A 14,204-nucleotide genomic window follows, 5' to 3' on the forward strand; every position below is an offset into this window, starting at 1 on the left:
AGTAATCCCTCGCTATATCGCGCTTCGACTTTCGCGGCTTCACTCTATCGCAGATTTTATTTGTAAGCCTAACTAAATATATAACGCAAATTTTTCGCTGCTTCGCGGGTTCTGCGGACAATGGGTCTTTTTACTTCCTGTACATGCTTCCTCAGTTGGTTTGCCGAATTGATTTCATACAAGAGACACTATTGGCAGATGGCTGAGAAGCTAACCAATCAGTTAAGTTCCTGTGTGCTGAATGCAATGTTACCCAGGAAGTCTCGTCTCGCTCATTCCGCATCAACGTGTTTCGCTGTGTAAAGAGTTAACTTTTGTGCTCTTTTGTGTTTATCTTTGTGCATAGTCAAGCCCTTCATTATGGCTACAGAACGATCTGTTCCTGCTACTGCTTCAGGGGCCGTGCCCAAGCGCCAACGGAAGATGTTAACGATTGCCGAAAAGGTAAACATTTTGGATTTGTTGAAAGAAGGGAAAAGCTACACCGCTGTAGGACGCTGTTACAGCACCAATGAGGCTACGATTCTTTTTATTTAAAAAGTAGGAAAGGAAAATAAGATCTACATATAGTGTCCTTTTAACCAGGGTGCAAAACGAGTTGTAAGTGGATGTAATAAGGCAGTAGTCTGGATGGAATCTGCTTTTGGGATTTGGATTGAAGACTGCCAGAAGAACAACAGTGGCGGTGCTACACAGTCGCCTGAAGTGGCTCCTTTAGAAGGGCTGTAACGCTCTCCTTTGTTGTGCAGTAAAATTAAACTCATCATTATCGGACAAGTCATCGTGTCATTGTTGGTGAGTAACCATAATTAATTTTCTACTTACAGTACTTAGTACATGTATGTACGTTTAGTGTCACTGTACACACATTTACTGTAGACAATTTTTCTTGCATTGTACATATTTATTGCTGGTGGCCTGTCTATCGTAATGGCTGTAACATATGTGATATCAGAGACACTCAATATCTTTAAAATAATATTTAGGTTTTGCTGTATATAAACAGGTCGAGCAGGTGTGGGCATACTTATTGTCCCCCGACTTGGAGCCTGTGCGTTGGGGTTTACCTCGGTGGACGAGAGGGTGGCTTCCCTCCGCCTTCGGGTGGGGGGAAGGGTCCTGACTGTTGTTTGTGCGTATGCGCTGAACAGCAGTTTGGAGTATCCACCCTTTTTGGAGTCTCTGGAGGGGGTGCTAGAGGGCATACCTTCTGGGGATTCCCTCGTTTTGCTGGGAGACTTCAATGCCCACATGGGCAATGACAGTGAGACCTGGAAGGGCGTGATTGGGAGGAATGGCCCCCCGATCTGAACCCGAGCGGTGTTTTGTTATTGGACTTCTGTGCTTGCCACGGATTGTCCATAACGAACACCATGTTCAAGCATAAGGGTGTTCATATGTGCACTTGGCACCAGGACACCCTAGGCCTCAGTTCGATGATCGACTTTGTGGTTGTGTCGTCGGACTTGCAGCCATATGTCTTGGACACTTTCGGGTGAAGAGAGGGGCGAGCTGTCAACTGATCACCACCTGGTGGTGAGTTGGCTTCGATGGTGGGGGAAGATGCCGGTCAGACCTGGTAGGCCCAAACGTGTTGTGAGGGTCTGCTGGGAACGGCTGGCAGAGTCCCCTGTCAGAAGTAGCTTCAACTCCCACCTTCGCAGAACTTCAACCACGTCCCGAGGGAGGTGGGGACATTGAGTCCGAATGGGCCATGTTCCGTGCCTCTATTGTTGAGGCGGCTGACCGGAGCTGTGGCCGTAAGGTGGTCGGTGCCTGTCGCGGCGGCAATCCCCAAACCCGTTGGTGGACACCGGCGGTGAGGGATGCCGTCAAGCTGAAGGAGTGGTCTCTGGAGGCAGCTGATAGGTACCGGCAGGCCAAGCGGAATGCGGCTTCGGTTGTTGCTGAGGCAAAAACTTCGGGCATGGGAGGAGTTTGGAGAGGCCATGGAGAGCGACTTTGGACGGCTTCGAGGAGATTCTGGTCCACCGTCCGGCGTCTCAGGAGGGGAAGCAGTGCAGTGTCAACACTGTATATGGTGGGGATGGTGTGCTGCTGACCTCACTCGGGCGTTGTGGGTCGGTGGGGGAGTACTTCAAGACCTCCTCAATCCCACTAACATGCCTTCCACGAGGAAGCAGAGCCTGGGGACTCTGAGGTGGGCTCTCCCATCTCTGGGACTGAAGTCACCGAGGTGGTCAAAAACTCCTTGGTGGCAGGGCCCGGGGTGGATGAGATCGCCGGAGTTCCTTAAGGCTCTGGATGTTGTAGGACTGTCTTGGTTGACACGTCTCTGCAACATTGCATGGACATCGGGACAGTGCCTCTGGATTGGCAGACCGGGGTGGTGATCCCCCTCTTTAAAAAGGGGGACGGGAGGGTGTGTTCCAACTATAGAGGGATCACACTCTTCAGCCTCCCTGGAAAAGTCTATTCAGGGGTTCTGGAGAGGAGGGTCCGTCGGATAGTGAAACCTCGGATTCAGGAGGAACAGTGTGGTTTTCGTCCTGGTCGCGGAACAGTGGACCAGCTCTACACCCTTAGCAGGATCCTGGAGGGTGCATGGGAGTTTGCCCAACCAGTCTACATGTGTTTTGTGGACTTGGAAAAGGCATTCGACCGTGTCCCTCGGGGAATCCTGTGGGGGGTGCTCCGGGAGTATGGGGTACGGACCCCTGATAAGAGCTGTTCGGTCCCTGTACAACCGGTGTCAGAGCTTGGTCCGCATTGCCGGCAGTAAGTCGAGCCCGTTTCCAGTGAGAGTTGGACTCCGCCAGGGCTGCCGTTTGTCACCGATTCTGTTCATAACTTTTATGGACAGAATTTCTAGGCGCAACCAGGGTGTTGAAGGGGTCCGTTTGGTGGACTCAGGATTGGGTCACTGCTTTTGCAGATGATGTTGTCCTGTTTGCTTCATCAGGCCGTGATCTTCAGCTCTCTCTGGATCGGTTCGCAGCTGAGTGTGAAGCGGCTGGGATGAGAATCAGCACCTCCAAATCCGAGACCATGGTCCTCAGCCGGAAAAGGGTGGAGTGCCCTCTCAGGGTTGGGGGGGAGATCCTGCCCCAAGTGGAGGAGTTTAAGTATCTCGGGGTCTTGTTCACGAGTGAGGGAAGAATGGATCGTGAGATTGACAGGCGGATCGGTGCTGCATCGGTCTGTCGTGGTGAAAAAAGAGCTGAGCCGTAAGGCAAAGCTCTCAATTTACCAGTCGATCTACGTTCCTACCGTCATGAGCTATGGGTAGTGACCGAAAGAACGAGATCGCGAATACAAGCGTCTGAAATGAGTTTCCTTCGCAGGGTGTCTGGGCTTTCCCTTAAGGATAGGGTGAGGAGCTCAGTCATCCGGGAGGGGCTCAGAGTAGAGCCGCTGCTCCTCCGCATCGAGAGGAGTCAGATGAGGTGGCTCGGGCATCTGATCAGGATGCCTCCTGGACGCCTCCCTGGTGAGGTGTTCCGGGCACGTCTGTCCCCCCTGGCCATTGAACCTTACTCTTATTCGATGTTAATGTTGATTTATTTTTTATAATTATGTCTTTTGTTTTTCTATTCTTTAATATGTAAAGCACTTTGAGCTACTGTTTGTATGAAAATGTGCTATATAAATAAATGTTGTTGTTGTTGTTGACGTCCAACCGGGAGGAGGCCCCGGGGAAGACCCAGGACACGCTGGAAGGACTATGTCTCCCGGCTGGCCTGGGAACTCCTTGGGATTCTCCCAGAAGAGCTGGAAGAAGTGGCCAGGGAGAGGGAAGTCTGGGCTTCTCTATTTAAGCTGCTACCCCTGCGCCCCGACCTTGGATAAGCGGAAGAGGGTGGATGGATGTATATGTATAGTGTGTTTGCATACATAATTTCAATGAATCTTGCCTAATATCTGAGAGAATACAAAGGAATTATGCTGTATAACTGTGCATGGAATATTTATAAACAGTGTGGGAGAGTTTATAAGGGCTTAAAATATACAAAAATAACCATACAAACATATGGTTTCTACTTCGCGGATTTTCACCTATCGCGAGGGGGTCTGGAACGCAACCCCCGCGATCGAGGAGGGATTACTCTACAGCGGTTGGAGCTGCTGACTCCTATTCAGAAGGTACCGGGTTCGAGTCTTAATGTGTTCCAACATAAACGTTTTGAGTAGTGAGCTGCTCTTATTGTTACTATTATACAATAAAAACATACATTTGATTTGAGTCTGTAACTGCTGCTGTAAATGTATGGTACTTGGAAAGGTTAGAGTTTTTTTAATTCAGTTTACGCTCTCAGTCACGTTCATGCTCACCCCGATCTGACACTGCTGTTTTCAAATAAAGACAAGCTATAACAGAGGTGAACTCAGATCGGATAAAAAGAACAGAAGCCCTCCCTGCAAGAAACGTCCACTCGCATATAAGAACATTGCAGCTGCACCAGGCATAAAGGCAAAAAGATGGCACCATTTGGATGCAGGACGAGGTCGTACTAAAGTGTCAGCAGGCATTTTTTGTGGCATTACACGTGTAATTTGTGACCATGCCCTTGTCGATCAAATAGAGGAATTTCTGCAGTCTACTTGTGACTTTACGCTTTAGGAAGATGAGTAAATAAATCAAGGTAAATAACATTCGACCTGGCTTTTATATAAGTAACATATAAAGGCAACTTATGTAAAGACCACCACAAAACATAATCACAAAGAGGAGTTTGCACGATATGTTGGCAAGCTCTGTAAGCCGTGCTGTTTCTTTGAAGGACAGGTGTGGGGCAGACTGATTGGCAGGATGACGCCCGACCTTGTCCTGTATCCAAATGGTGCCATCTTTCGCCTTTACACCTGGTGCAGCTGCGTTGTTCTTATATGTGAGTGGACGTTTCTTGCAGGGAGGGCTTCTGTTCTCTTTATCCGAGTTTATCTGAGTTCACCTCTGTTATAGCTCGTCTTTATTTGAAAACAGCAGTGTCAGATCAGGGTGAGCATGAACTCGACTGAGAGCATAAAACTGAATTAAAAAAACGCTAATCTTTACAAGTACCATACATTTACAGCAGCATTTACAGACTCAAATCAAATGTATGTTTTTATTGTATAATAGTAACAATAAAAACAGCTCACTACTCAAAACATTTATTTTGGGACACGTTAAGACTCAAACCCAGTTCCTTCTGAATAGGGGTCAGCAGCTATAACCGCTGTACTATCAAAGAAGTCATGATAACGAGCCACACTAACCTGATTTCTTTTTCTTTGGTTATAGTCTGGGGGAAAAAAAGCGCATTTGTTCTGTTATACTTGTATCTTTTGTGAAAGTGTTTATTTGATATTTGGACTTCATACATTATACGCTTCATGTCTACATTTTCTTGTTAGTACTAAAACATGGAAAAAGTTTGTCTTTAAAGGTATGTGTTCAACTTTTCTGTCATCCTACACTTACATAGATCTTTGTAGACACAGAACACATGTGAAATGCATGTGTTCCAAATAACAATATAATTTTTTTAGCCTAGTTACTGTACCTGAGTCCCTGATAAACAAGCCTTCTGTTGGGAGAGGTTTTTGCAGTTTTTCCGGTGGGGGGGTGGTATAGCAGGCTGCTTGCTGCTTGGGATTATCGACACATTTTCAAGACAAAAAATGCTGAATGGAGAGGTGAGAGTGGATTTAAAGTTGGCCGGATTTATGAGTTTTCTCATAAGCTTTGGTAATTCTAGTGTTAAATGAAAACACAAACAAAAATGTTTCTTCCCAGCTTTACTTACTCAATGCAACCCACAATATCAAAGTGAAAGATATCACAGCTACAGTTCAGAAAAATGATAAAAAGTCAAAAACAAGACATACTGAGATTAATAAAGGATCACCCCTCAATGTCAATATTTTGTTGAACCACCTTTTGCTTTAATGACACCCTTGAGTCTGTTAGGATATTTCTGTATCAGCTTTGCACATCTATTGCAGAACTGTTCAAGTTTGGTCAAATTGGATGGTGAGCGTTGGTGGACTGCTATCTTCAAATCTTTCCACAGATTTTCAGTGGGATTTAGTTGTGGACTATGACTGGGCCACATTAGGACATTCACTTTTTTCTCCTTCAGCCACTGTGTGGTCAATTTTAATGTGTGCTTTGGGTTGTTGTTGTGTTGAAAGGTGAACATTCTGCCCATCTTCAACTTTCTGGCAGAGGGTAACAGATTTTCCTTAAGAATTTGCCAGTATTTTGCCCTGTCCATTTTTCTTTCTATCCTAACGAGAGCCCCAGGCCCTGCGGCATAGAAACACCCCCACAACAGCATGCTGCCACCTCCATGCTTTACTGTAGGCATGGTATATTGTGGATGGTGAGCTGCATTGGATTTCCGCCAGGTGTACCATTTGTTATTGAGGCCAAATACTTAGATTTTGGTCTCATCTGACCATAAGACCTTTTTCCACTTGGCATCAGAATCTTCAAGGTGCATTCTGGCAAAGCTCAAATGAGCCTTAATGTGGCCTTTCTTGAGAAGTGGCTTTTTCCTTGTGACCCTCCCGAACAAGCCACAATTGTGGAGCACTTGTGAAATTGTTGTCACATGCACATAATGACCTCTCTTTGCCATAAAATCTTGTAACTCCTTCAAAGTGGCCATTGGCCTTTTGGTAGCCTGTCTTACCAGGTTCCTCCTTGCTCTCCCATCCAGTTTGGAGGCTTGGGCAGATCCAGGGAGGGTCCTAGTAGTACCAAACACTTGGCACTTCTTTATTATGGACTTCACTGTGCTCCTTGAGATTTATAAAGCCTTTTGAGCTTATTTTTCTATCCATCTCCTGCCTTATTTCTGTCCACAGCTCTATCCCCAAGATGTTTTGATAGTGGCTTGCCACCCATAGTCAGTTGTTTGCTGTCAGTTGCATTACCAAGCATGGGAATGCTCCAGGAACAGCTGTTTTTATGCTTCTCTAATCGAACTGATTACAATTAATCACAGGCAACCATGGTCTGCAATGGAAATGGTGGTTACTTACACCTGATTAAGTTTACAAATATTGTTTAGGAGGGGGTGATCCTTTATTAATCTTAGCATTTCTTGTTTTTAATTTTTTTTAAATTCTTCTGAACTGTAGCTGTGATATCTTTTACTTGGATGTTATAGATTGCATTGAGTAAGTAAAGCTGGGAAAAATATTGGTTTGTAAGTTTTCATTTAAGGCTGTAAAGCAAAACAAAATGGGAATATTTCGAAGGGTGTGATTCTTTTCTATACCTACTGTATGTGAATTCAAAATAGTACATTTTCCTGTAAAATTGCATTTTTCAAATGATCCATCAGCAAAAGCCATGGTTAGTCACTAGGAAAAGCAAAAATTTATCAATGTTTTACTCCTGGGCAAATTGTAAGTAGCATTTTCAACATGAATAACAAAAATTCAAGTGACAACAAGATACCAAGAAGACATGATTCACCATCGTTTGTGTTTCTTCTTATATCCCTTCAGTGATATCTTTTATAAGTCGCAAAACTTTACTCCGGCTGTTGTTTCTTCTTTTAGGGCAAATACACCGTCAGTATGGCTCTGCCAGATCTAAATACTAGCGTGGCAAATTGCTCACATACTGTACTAAAGTGACTATAACTGCAGGTGGATGTCCCATTTTACTTATGGTGCAAAGCAGAGTTGCGTTGCAGTGCAGCAGTCTATTAGCCAGCGAAAGTGCTGTGAAGAAGCTGTCTGTTGTTTTGGTTCTATCTTTGTCCAGAAACTGCTCTATGAGCTTTATGACCACAGACTCAGAAAGTCTTTGCCCTTGGGTTTTAACTCAAAACACAGCTCTCAACAAAATGTTGCCAGATGTCTTAAATTGCAGCAAACCTGACATTTTTCACACGTTCTACACAGGTGTCTTTATTGTCAAAGCGCAAATGCTGCATGATAGTCTGATAGAGGTCAAGGGACATCATATCTTTGATTGCCAGTACAACAAATAGTTCTGAGCAGGCATCAACCACAGCAGCAACTGTGGTCATTGCTGCTCTTGTGAAATGAATGGAGATAAACGTCATCAACTCCGAGAAGGAGAGAGGCAAGTTCATGGTACTTCGTGAATGTCACTGACAGAATAAAACTGAATAATAAAAAAAAGCTCTTTTACAAGTAGCCTAAATTTGCACCGGGTGTTACAGACTCAAATCAAATGTATGTTTTATATTAATTTATAGTAATGATAATAGCAGCTCACTACTCAAAACATGGAGCTCTCTGTCTCAAACTCGGAAGCTTTTGGTTTTAAGGGACCAGTTCTTTCCTCTGCACCATCCAAGAATACATATCAGCTTTGTGTCGATTGACATTTGAGCTTGGGTTTTTAACTCATTGACAGCAACATGTAAATTGAATGTTTTTGGTTTTTTTTGTTAAGTTATATTCTTGAATAAAAGTGCATGTGTTTATTTGATATTTGGACTAAAGTCTTTACACATTATACATTTCACATCATTATTAGTATAACATGGAAAAAGTTTCTGCTTTAGGTATGTGTTCAGCATTGTCTTTCATCCTACACTTACCCAGAACTTTGTAGATATGGAATACACATGAAATGCATGTATTCCAAATAACAATATACAATAATATTTAACATATACAACTCCAGGCACCTTACACGCAGATAAACACACTTGAGCTGGGAGAACTTTATGCCCGAGTTGAGCTTCTTCAGTGGGAGATGGGATAGCAGGCTGCTTGCTGCTTGTGCTGATCGACACATTTACAAAACAAAAGATACTGATGGAGAGGTGCAAAGGAATTTAAGGTGGTCTGGGATTACTAGTTTTTTTGTAGGCTTCAGGGATTCTAGTGTTAAATGTAAACATAAAGACACTCACATTTTAGAAGTAAAAATGTTAAAAGGAGGCCAGCACAAAAGCTAGCTTGTCCCAGAGCCTAAGCAAAGTTAGTTGTATATAGAAAAAATGGAGTATCTAGGTACAAAATCTTGTTGAAAAGGTGAAAAATGTGTTGCAGAATACTGAAAGATAGTGTTTATAAAATAGAATATAGTCAGGCACATGTCAAATATGCAGACTTTAATAAGTTATCTTACTAGAACAGTAGGCTTTCACTAGGCTATGGTCAGATGGAATAAATAAAAAAACATTCATAATAACGTGTCATTAAACTGTTTTTTAATTTTTTTCCTGTTAGTTTTTTTTAATTAAGTACCATGTTTAAAATAATGTTGACATTCGTTTTTGATGACTTAAATGATTAATATTTTCTGTTTGTTTTTATATATATATTTACTGAAAATTTGCATAAGAAAGTGTTTTATAAAATGAACATTTTGTTTTGAATAGCATTAAATAATAAATGTTTAGTTGTAGTACTAGTAATATTGTTATACGTACAAAGCATAATGAAATTCTTATCATTAAATTGCTGTTGGATTTTAATATGATTTTTCTTGTTCTTCCAGTTGTATAAAGAAATTGAAATATGTCCCAAAATTACAAATACCATCCATTTGGCCAGGAATCACACATCTTCTGATTGCTATGGTATGCATTTCTTTAAGTATTTGAAAACTTCCTGTCAAAGAAGTACAGTAATGTAAAATGTAAGAGTATAGTATTATTTGTATTACATATAGATAAAACCTGAATGCTAATAGGATATGGTTAATAAATGTTACTTTGCCTTAATTAATTCTGAATATAAAACTGTGGGTTTTCTTTTTTCTTTTTACTTATATCTGTTCTGTATCTGTATTTAGGACATTTTCTTAGGAAATTTTCTCTTGATTTACTTGGATTCTAATTACATTTACATTACAGATTACGTCCTGGATTTGAATCTCATGCATCGATGTTATGTGTGGGAGTTTTTCTTTGTTTCCCTTTAACATCCCCAAAGATGTGTGATTAGGCTAATTGGAAAGTCTAAATTTGCCCTGTCTGAATGTGGCCGTGTGTGTGAGTGGACTAGTTCCATCTAGAATCAGTTTCTGTGTTACCATTTGTTCCAGCACCCCATGAGTGCAGACTGGTGCTCATGAATTGCACAATGTTATGTTATAATGTGTAATGTTGTTTTTTAAATATATACTTTACCAGAGATTATAATATGGATTTTCCCTATTCCAGGTTTTACTGTCTCTGTAGAAGAAGATGTAGGAATACAGAGAATGCATGTTACTGATGTAAAGGATAATGGGCTATCTTTCAATCAAGGTGACTTATCACTTGCAAGTTTTTAGTTTTCTTTCTGGATTTACAGCACTATATAGTCATAGCTTTGAGTGTAGAAATAGTCAGATTTTGATATTATATAAAATATTTGCAAAAGTGTAATTTAGAAAAAGTGGTTAATGTTTTTAATTTACTTACATGTATTTTTTTCCATGAAAACTTTTTTAAATACCATACAGTATGCCAAATTAATTCATTACATATAGGTATTTTGCTCAACCTACCCAGTACTACTGCTTTATTTTCAGTAGGTTACAGGTCATCGATATTCTTACCCATATTGATTGTGCTCAGTTAAACAAGTTATACATGTTGGTAATCTGGTATTTCTCATTCCAGCTTTCATAAATAGTCTTTAAATAGTGCATTTTTCATTTTTTGTATTTTCTTTTATATAGAAAACTATTGCATTTATTTTATCATTTTGGTTATTTACCTGCTTAGCTGTCCATAAATGTAAAAAATAGTCACCAGAACCATATTCACTACATTCACAGTCATCAAGGGCAGCCATATTTGGTTTCTATTCAAGTATTTTATAACTGCATTTTAGTATAGTTAGTCCTTAACTTTCCCGGGCGTAATTCAAAGATGGGAATGTTAACAGTAGTTTTGATTAAAGTTCAGTAAAACATTTTTTCACAGTGAATGACCTTGTTCAACAAATATTTTCCTGTAAATTCTCTGTGAGGCTGGCTTAGGTGAACTTTTTTCCCCCTTTTCCACTCTTGGTTCTTTCAGCCTTAAACCTTTGTCTTTCATTGCTTTATATGGGTTGTCAGTAAACTTAAAAAGGTAAAAGTGGGTCTGGAAGCCACAAATGTTGAGTAACACTTCCGGATTTCAATCCCATATGCATTTATAAACATTTTCATTTTAATGGTACATTAGCTGACAATAATGAGAATATGAGTACCGTCACTGGATGTTTAACACTGATCCCTGTTGCTTGGAAATTAGCCACGTGCCCAACTGCGATACCAAAACAGGATTTCTTCCCAGCCCCCTCATCAGCAAACATAAGACATACTTTGAAATAACAAAAACATTAGATTTATTACTATTTACAAGGCGTCTTTTCTTGATGAAATGATTTGCTCAGATAAATAGTCATTGTAACTGTGCCCGGAGCCCAGTCAGTCAAAAAATAAAATGGGCCATTTACACGCTGCTGCTTTGGGGCACAGCCAGTTTATACCCCATGAGTGGAACCCTGTGAGTGCAATTATCTATATTTTATTTACTTATCAATAGTTTATGTTCTTTTGTTGCATTTTGTTTGTGGTATTCCTTCAGTCTGTGTCTTTTGTTGGATGAGGCATGGTAGCACAGTTGTTAGCACTTCTGCCTTACAGCTCAGGTCACATATTTACCACCATAATCATTACAGCGTAATTGCAGACTTTTTCCTGTATCTGAGGGACACCATCGCACCATTGTAGTCCGCTCAAATATAGGTCAGTTTCTCCCCCACGTTTAACTTCAATGCATTTTATAGAGTTCAGCAAATGTTCTCCAGCATTTCCTTGATTTTGCCTCGCTCACAGCGAACCAAACTCCACTGGGTTCACTCAATCACTAGTTAATACACTGAAATAGAGGGTTAGGTTCCCACAACCACTAAAAACTTTCACTGGAGAGTGTTCAAAATACACTTTTCCTCATAATTCTTTGCAACAAAACATTATTTCTGAAAATATGCTGCTTTCGTAACACAGTAACCATGAAATAGCCCATAAAATGCAGTACACAAAACAAAATTGGTAGCATGCAAAACATTTTTTCTCACTAGTCATTCTTTAGAATTCTGTGATGTTTTGTGCTAACATTTCAATAAAAAAAAAAACTTTTAGTTGTTGCTGTTGGAAGACCTCCGACACTCTTTTCTTCACTGCTGATACATGACGTTGGAGATCGTGAAGGATGCATAGGCATGAAATAACCCATCAATGATGTCTGCTTCATGTATCATTTGAGATCCATAAGGGTCTTGGAGTATGGGAGCATAGCAAAGGTAAGCTTTGAGGCTGTAATCGATGATGGGATTGGCAGCCTTGATGTCTTTATTCAGCTGGACTATTCATTAACACCAAACTCACTGCATACGTTCCAGCGCAAAGTTTCTCTTAATACCTTTATTTTCTCACAAAGCCTATTCATTGACCTTGCACATTTGGGCTAAGAGAGCAAATTACATGCACTATGCTTTGTGGGCATAACTGCAACACAAAACTTGATTTTTTTAATCAAAACAATGTAATTATGCAACAACCACTCAGGGAGCTCTTCTCTACGTGGTAGAGTGAATGAGAACAGTGAAGCATCTAGTAGGATACTAGCTGTTCCCCAAACATGCATCACATCTGTCATTATTTTTCTCTACTGATCATAGCTGTGAAGCCCACAAATGTGCACAGTTGTCAACGTGAAAGTACAAATTAGATTTCTAATAAATCGTACAAATGCCAGAAGTCACAAAATTTAAAGACATGAATATTGGGGATTGACTGTATGTTCAAACTTTGTGTTTTGGGACAACAACTGGATACAATACTCCAAAGATTTACAGCATAGTTTCATTGGTTTTTAATGTAAAATTACCTGATTTAAACACAGTAATCCTCAACTCAATACTGGTAGAGTATTTGGCCAAATCACACAACTGGAAATAACCATCCCTACTTTACTGTTATTATTCTTAGTGATTTTAAACATACTATATTGACTAATGAAGAACCAAAAATGTAAACAGTTGATTACCTTACAGACTGATAAAATATGCTGGACACTCTCATTGTGCTATTAAAGATGTGTGCTATGCTATATCTCAAGCAGCTCAAGGAAGCTTGGACCATACTGGGTATAACTGCTTCCCACAAATATAAAAATAAAAACTATAAATATCAATAAGACAGCCTGTCACTTAGACTACTGTTTAGTGACGATATGCATTTAACTGATCAGGATGTATTTAACAGTGCTTCTGACAATATAAGTGAACTCATGGACACTCTAGTATCAAACATTTATTTATACTGTATGAAAAGGTTTGCATTCCCACAAAGCCTTAAAACGTACCAAAAGTTTCAATTTTGAAGCAGTAAATGGCTTCTGTTTTATAAAACATGTCTCTCCTATTTGATAGATATGTTTATGACAGTCATGAATTGGAGAGTTCCTAAGCAACAAGTCCCAAAAACTGATAGATATGTTTATGACGGTCATGAACTGGAGAGTTCCTAAGCACCAAGTCCCAAAAACTGTAGCAAAAGGCCCTACAAGTGGAAGGATCTGTTTACTTTCAGTTCATAAAATAAAGGTCAGACAAAGAATTTTTATAAAATAAAAGATTTATTTTCAAAATGTTCTGTTGCACAAGAAGCTCCAAAGGATACAAAATAACAAAGGCAAACCCAGGTAAATGAGTCAAAAAATACAAATTCAGAAAGCAAAGTAAAATATGGAGCATAAAGGTAAAAATCCACAAAAGCACAGTATTAATCACAAGAGAAACTCATTAATACCAAAGCATTCAATAAACCCCATTAAACCTTGACAGAGATGGACAGGTAGCCTTGCCTCTTGAAGAACCACATACATAGCACAAGGAACATGGTAACACATAGATATATAGAAATAATGTTATACACAAAACTAATAAAAATTAGAATAATAAAAATAGTTTAGATAAGGTCAGAAACAGGGAATAGGTTCAGAATACCAGAGAGAAGTCCTAAGTACTGATTGTCAAAGGCTCAATACTCTGAAATGACAATCAAATTCTAAAGTGAGCAAGCAAAAGTGGCCTTATGCTATCTATATGTGTTTTTCCTAAGTAAAGTGCAAAATATGGTTGATTTGTTTTCCAAGTGAAACTGATACTCCGATAAAGTCCATGCCATGCCACACTTTTAATTTTGGAGTGCATGATGAAGCTATGTGAAAGGCCGATGTCTGAACACAAGACTAGCTACGAATATCATTTGAATA

At 40.3% G+C, this 14,204-nt stretch overlaps 1 protein-coding gene across 3 annotated transcripts in view; it reads left to right on the forward strand.

Moving 5' to 3' along the window:
- Positions 1 to 14,204, forward strand: part of LOC120523519 (T-lymphoma invasion and metastasis-inducing protein 1-like) — a 495,064-nt gene that overhangs the window by 296,110 nt on the left and 184,750 nt on the right. For all 3 annotated transcript variants that reach the window (XM_039744911.1, XM_039744910.1, XM_039744912.1), the window contains exons 12-13: positions 9,443 to 9,524; positions 10,110 to 10,196. In XM_039744911.1, coding sequence (XP_039600845.1) covers positions 9,443 to 9,524; positions 10,110 to 10,196 — 169 coding nt within the window. The remainder of the gene's footprint in view (positions 1 to 9,442; positions 9,525 to 10,109; positions 10,197 to 14,204) is intronic.

The sequence above is a fragment of the Polypterus senegalus genome, chromosome 2 (assembly GCF_016835505.1).
Source record: "Polypterus senegalus isolate Bchr_013 chromosome 2, ASM1683550v1, whole genome shotgun sequence".
NCBI lineage: Eukaryota > Metazoa > Chordata > Cladistia > Polypteriformes > Polypteridae > Polypterus > Polypterus senegalus.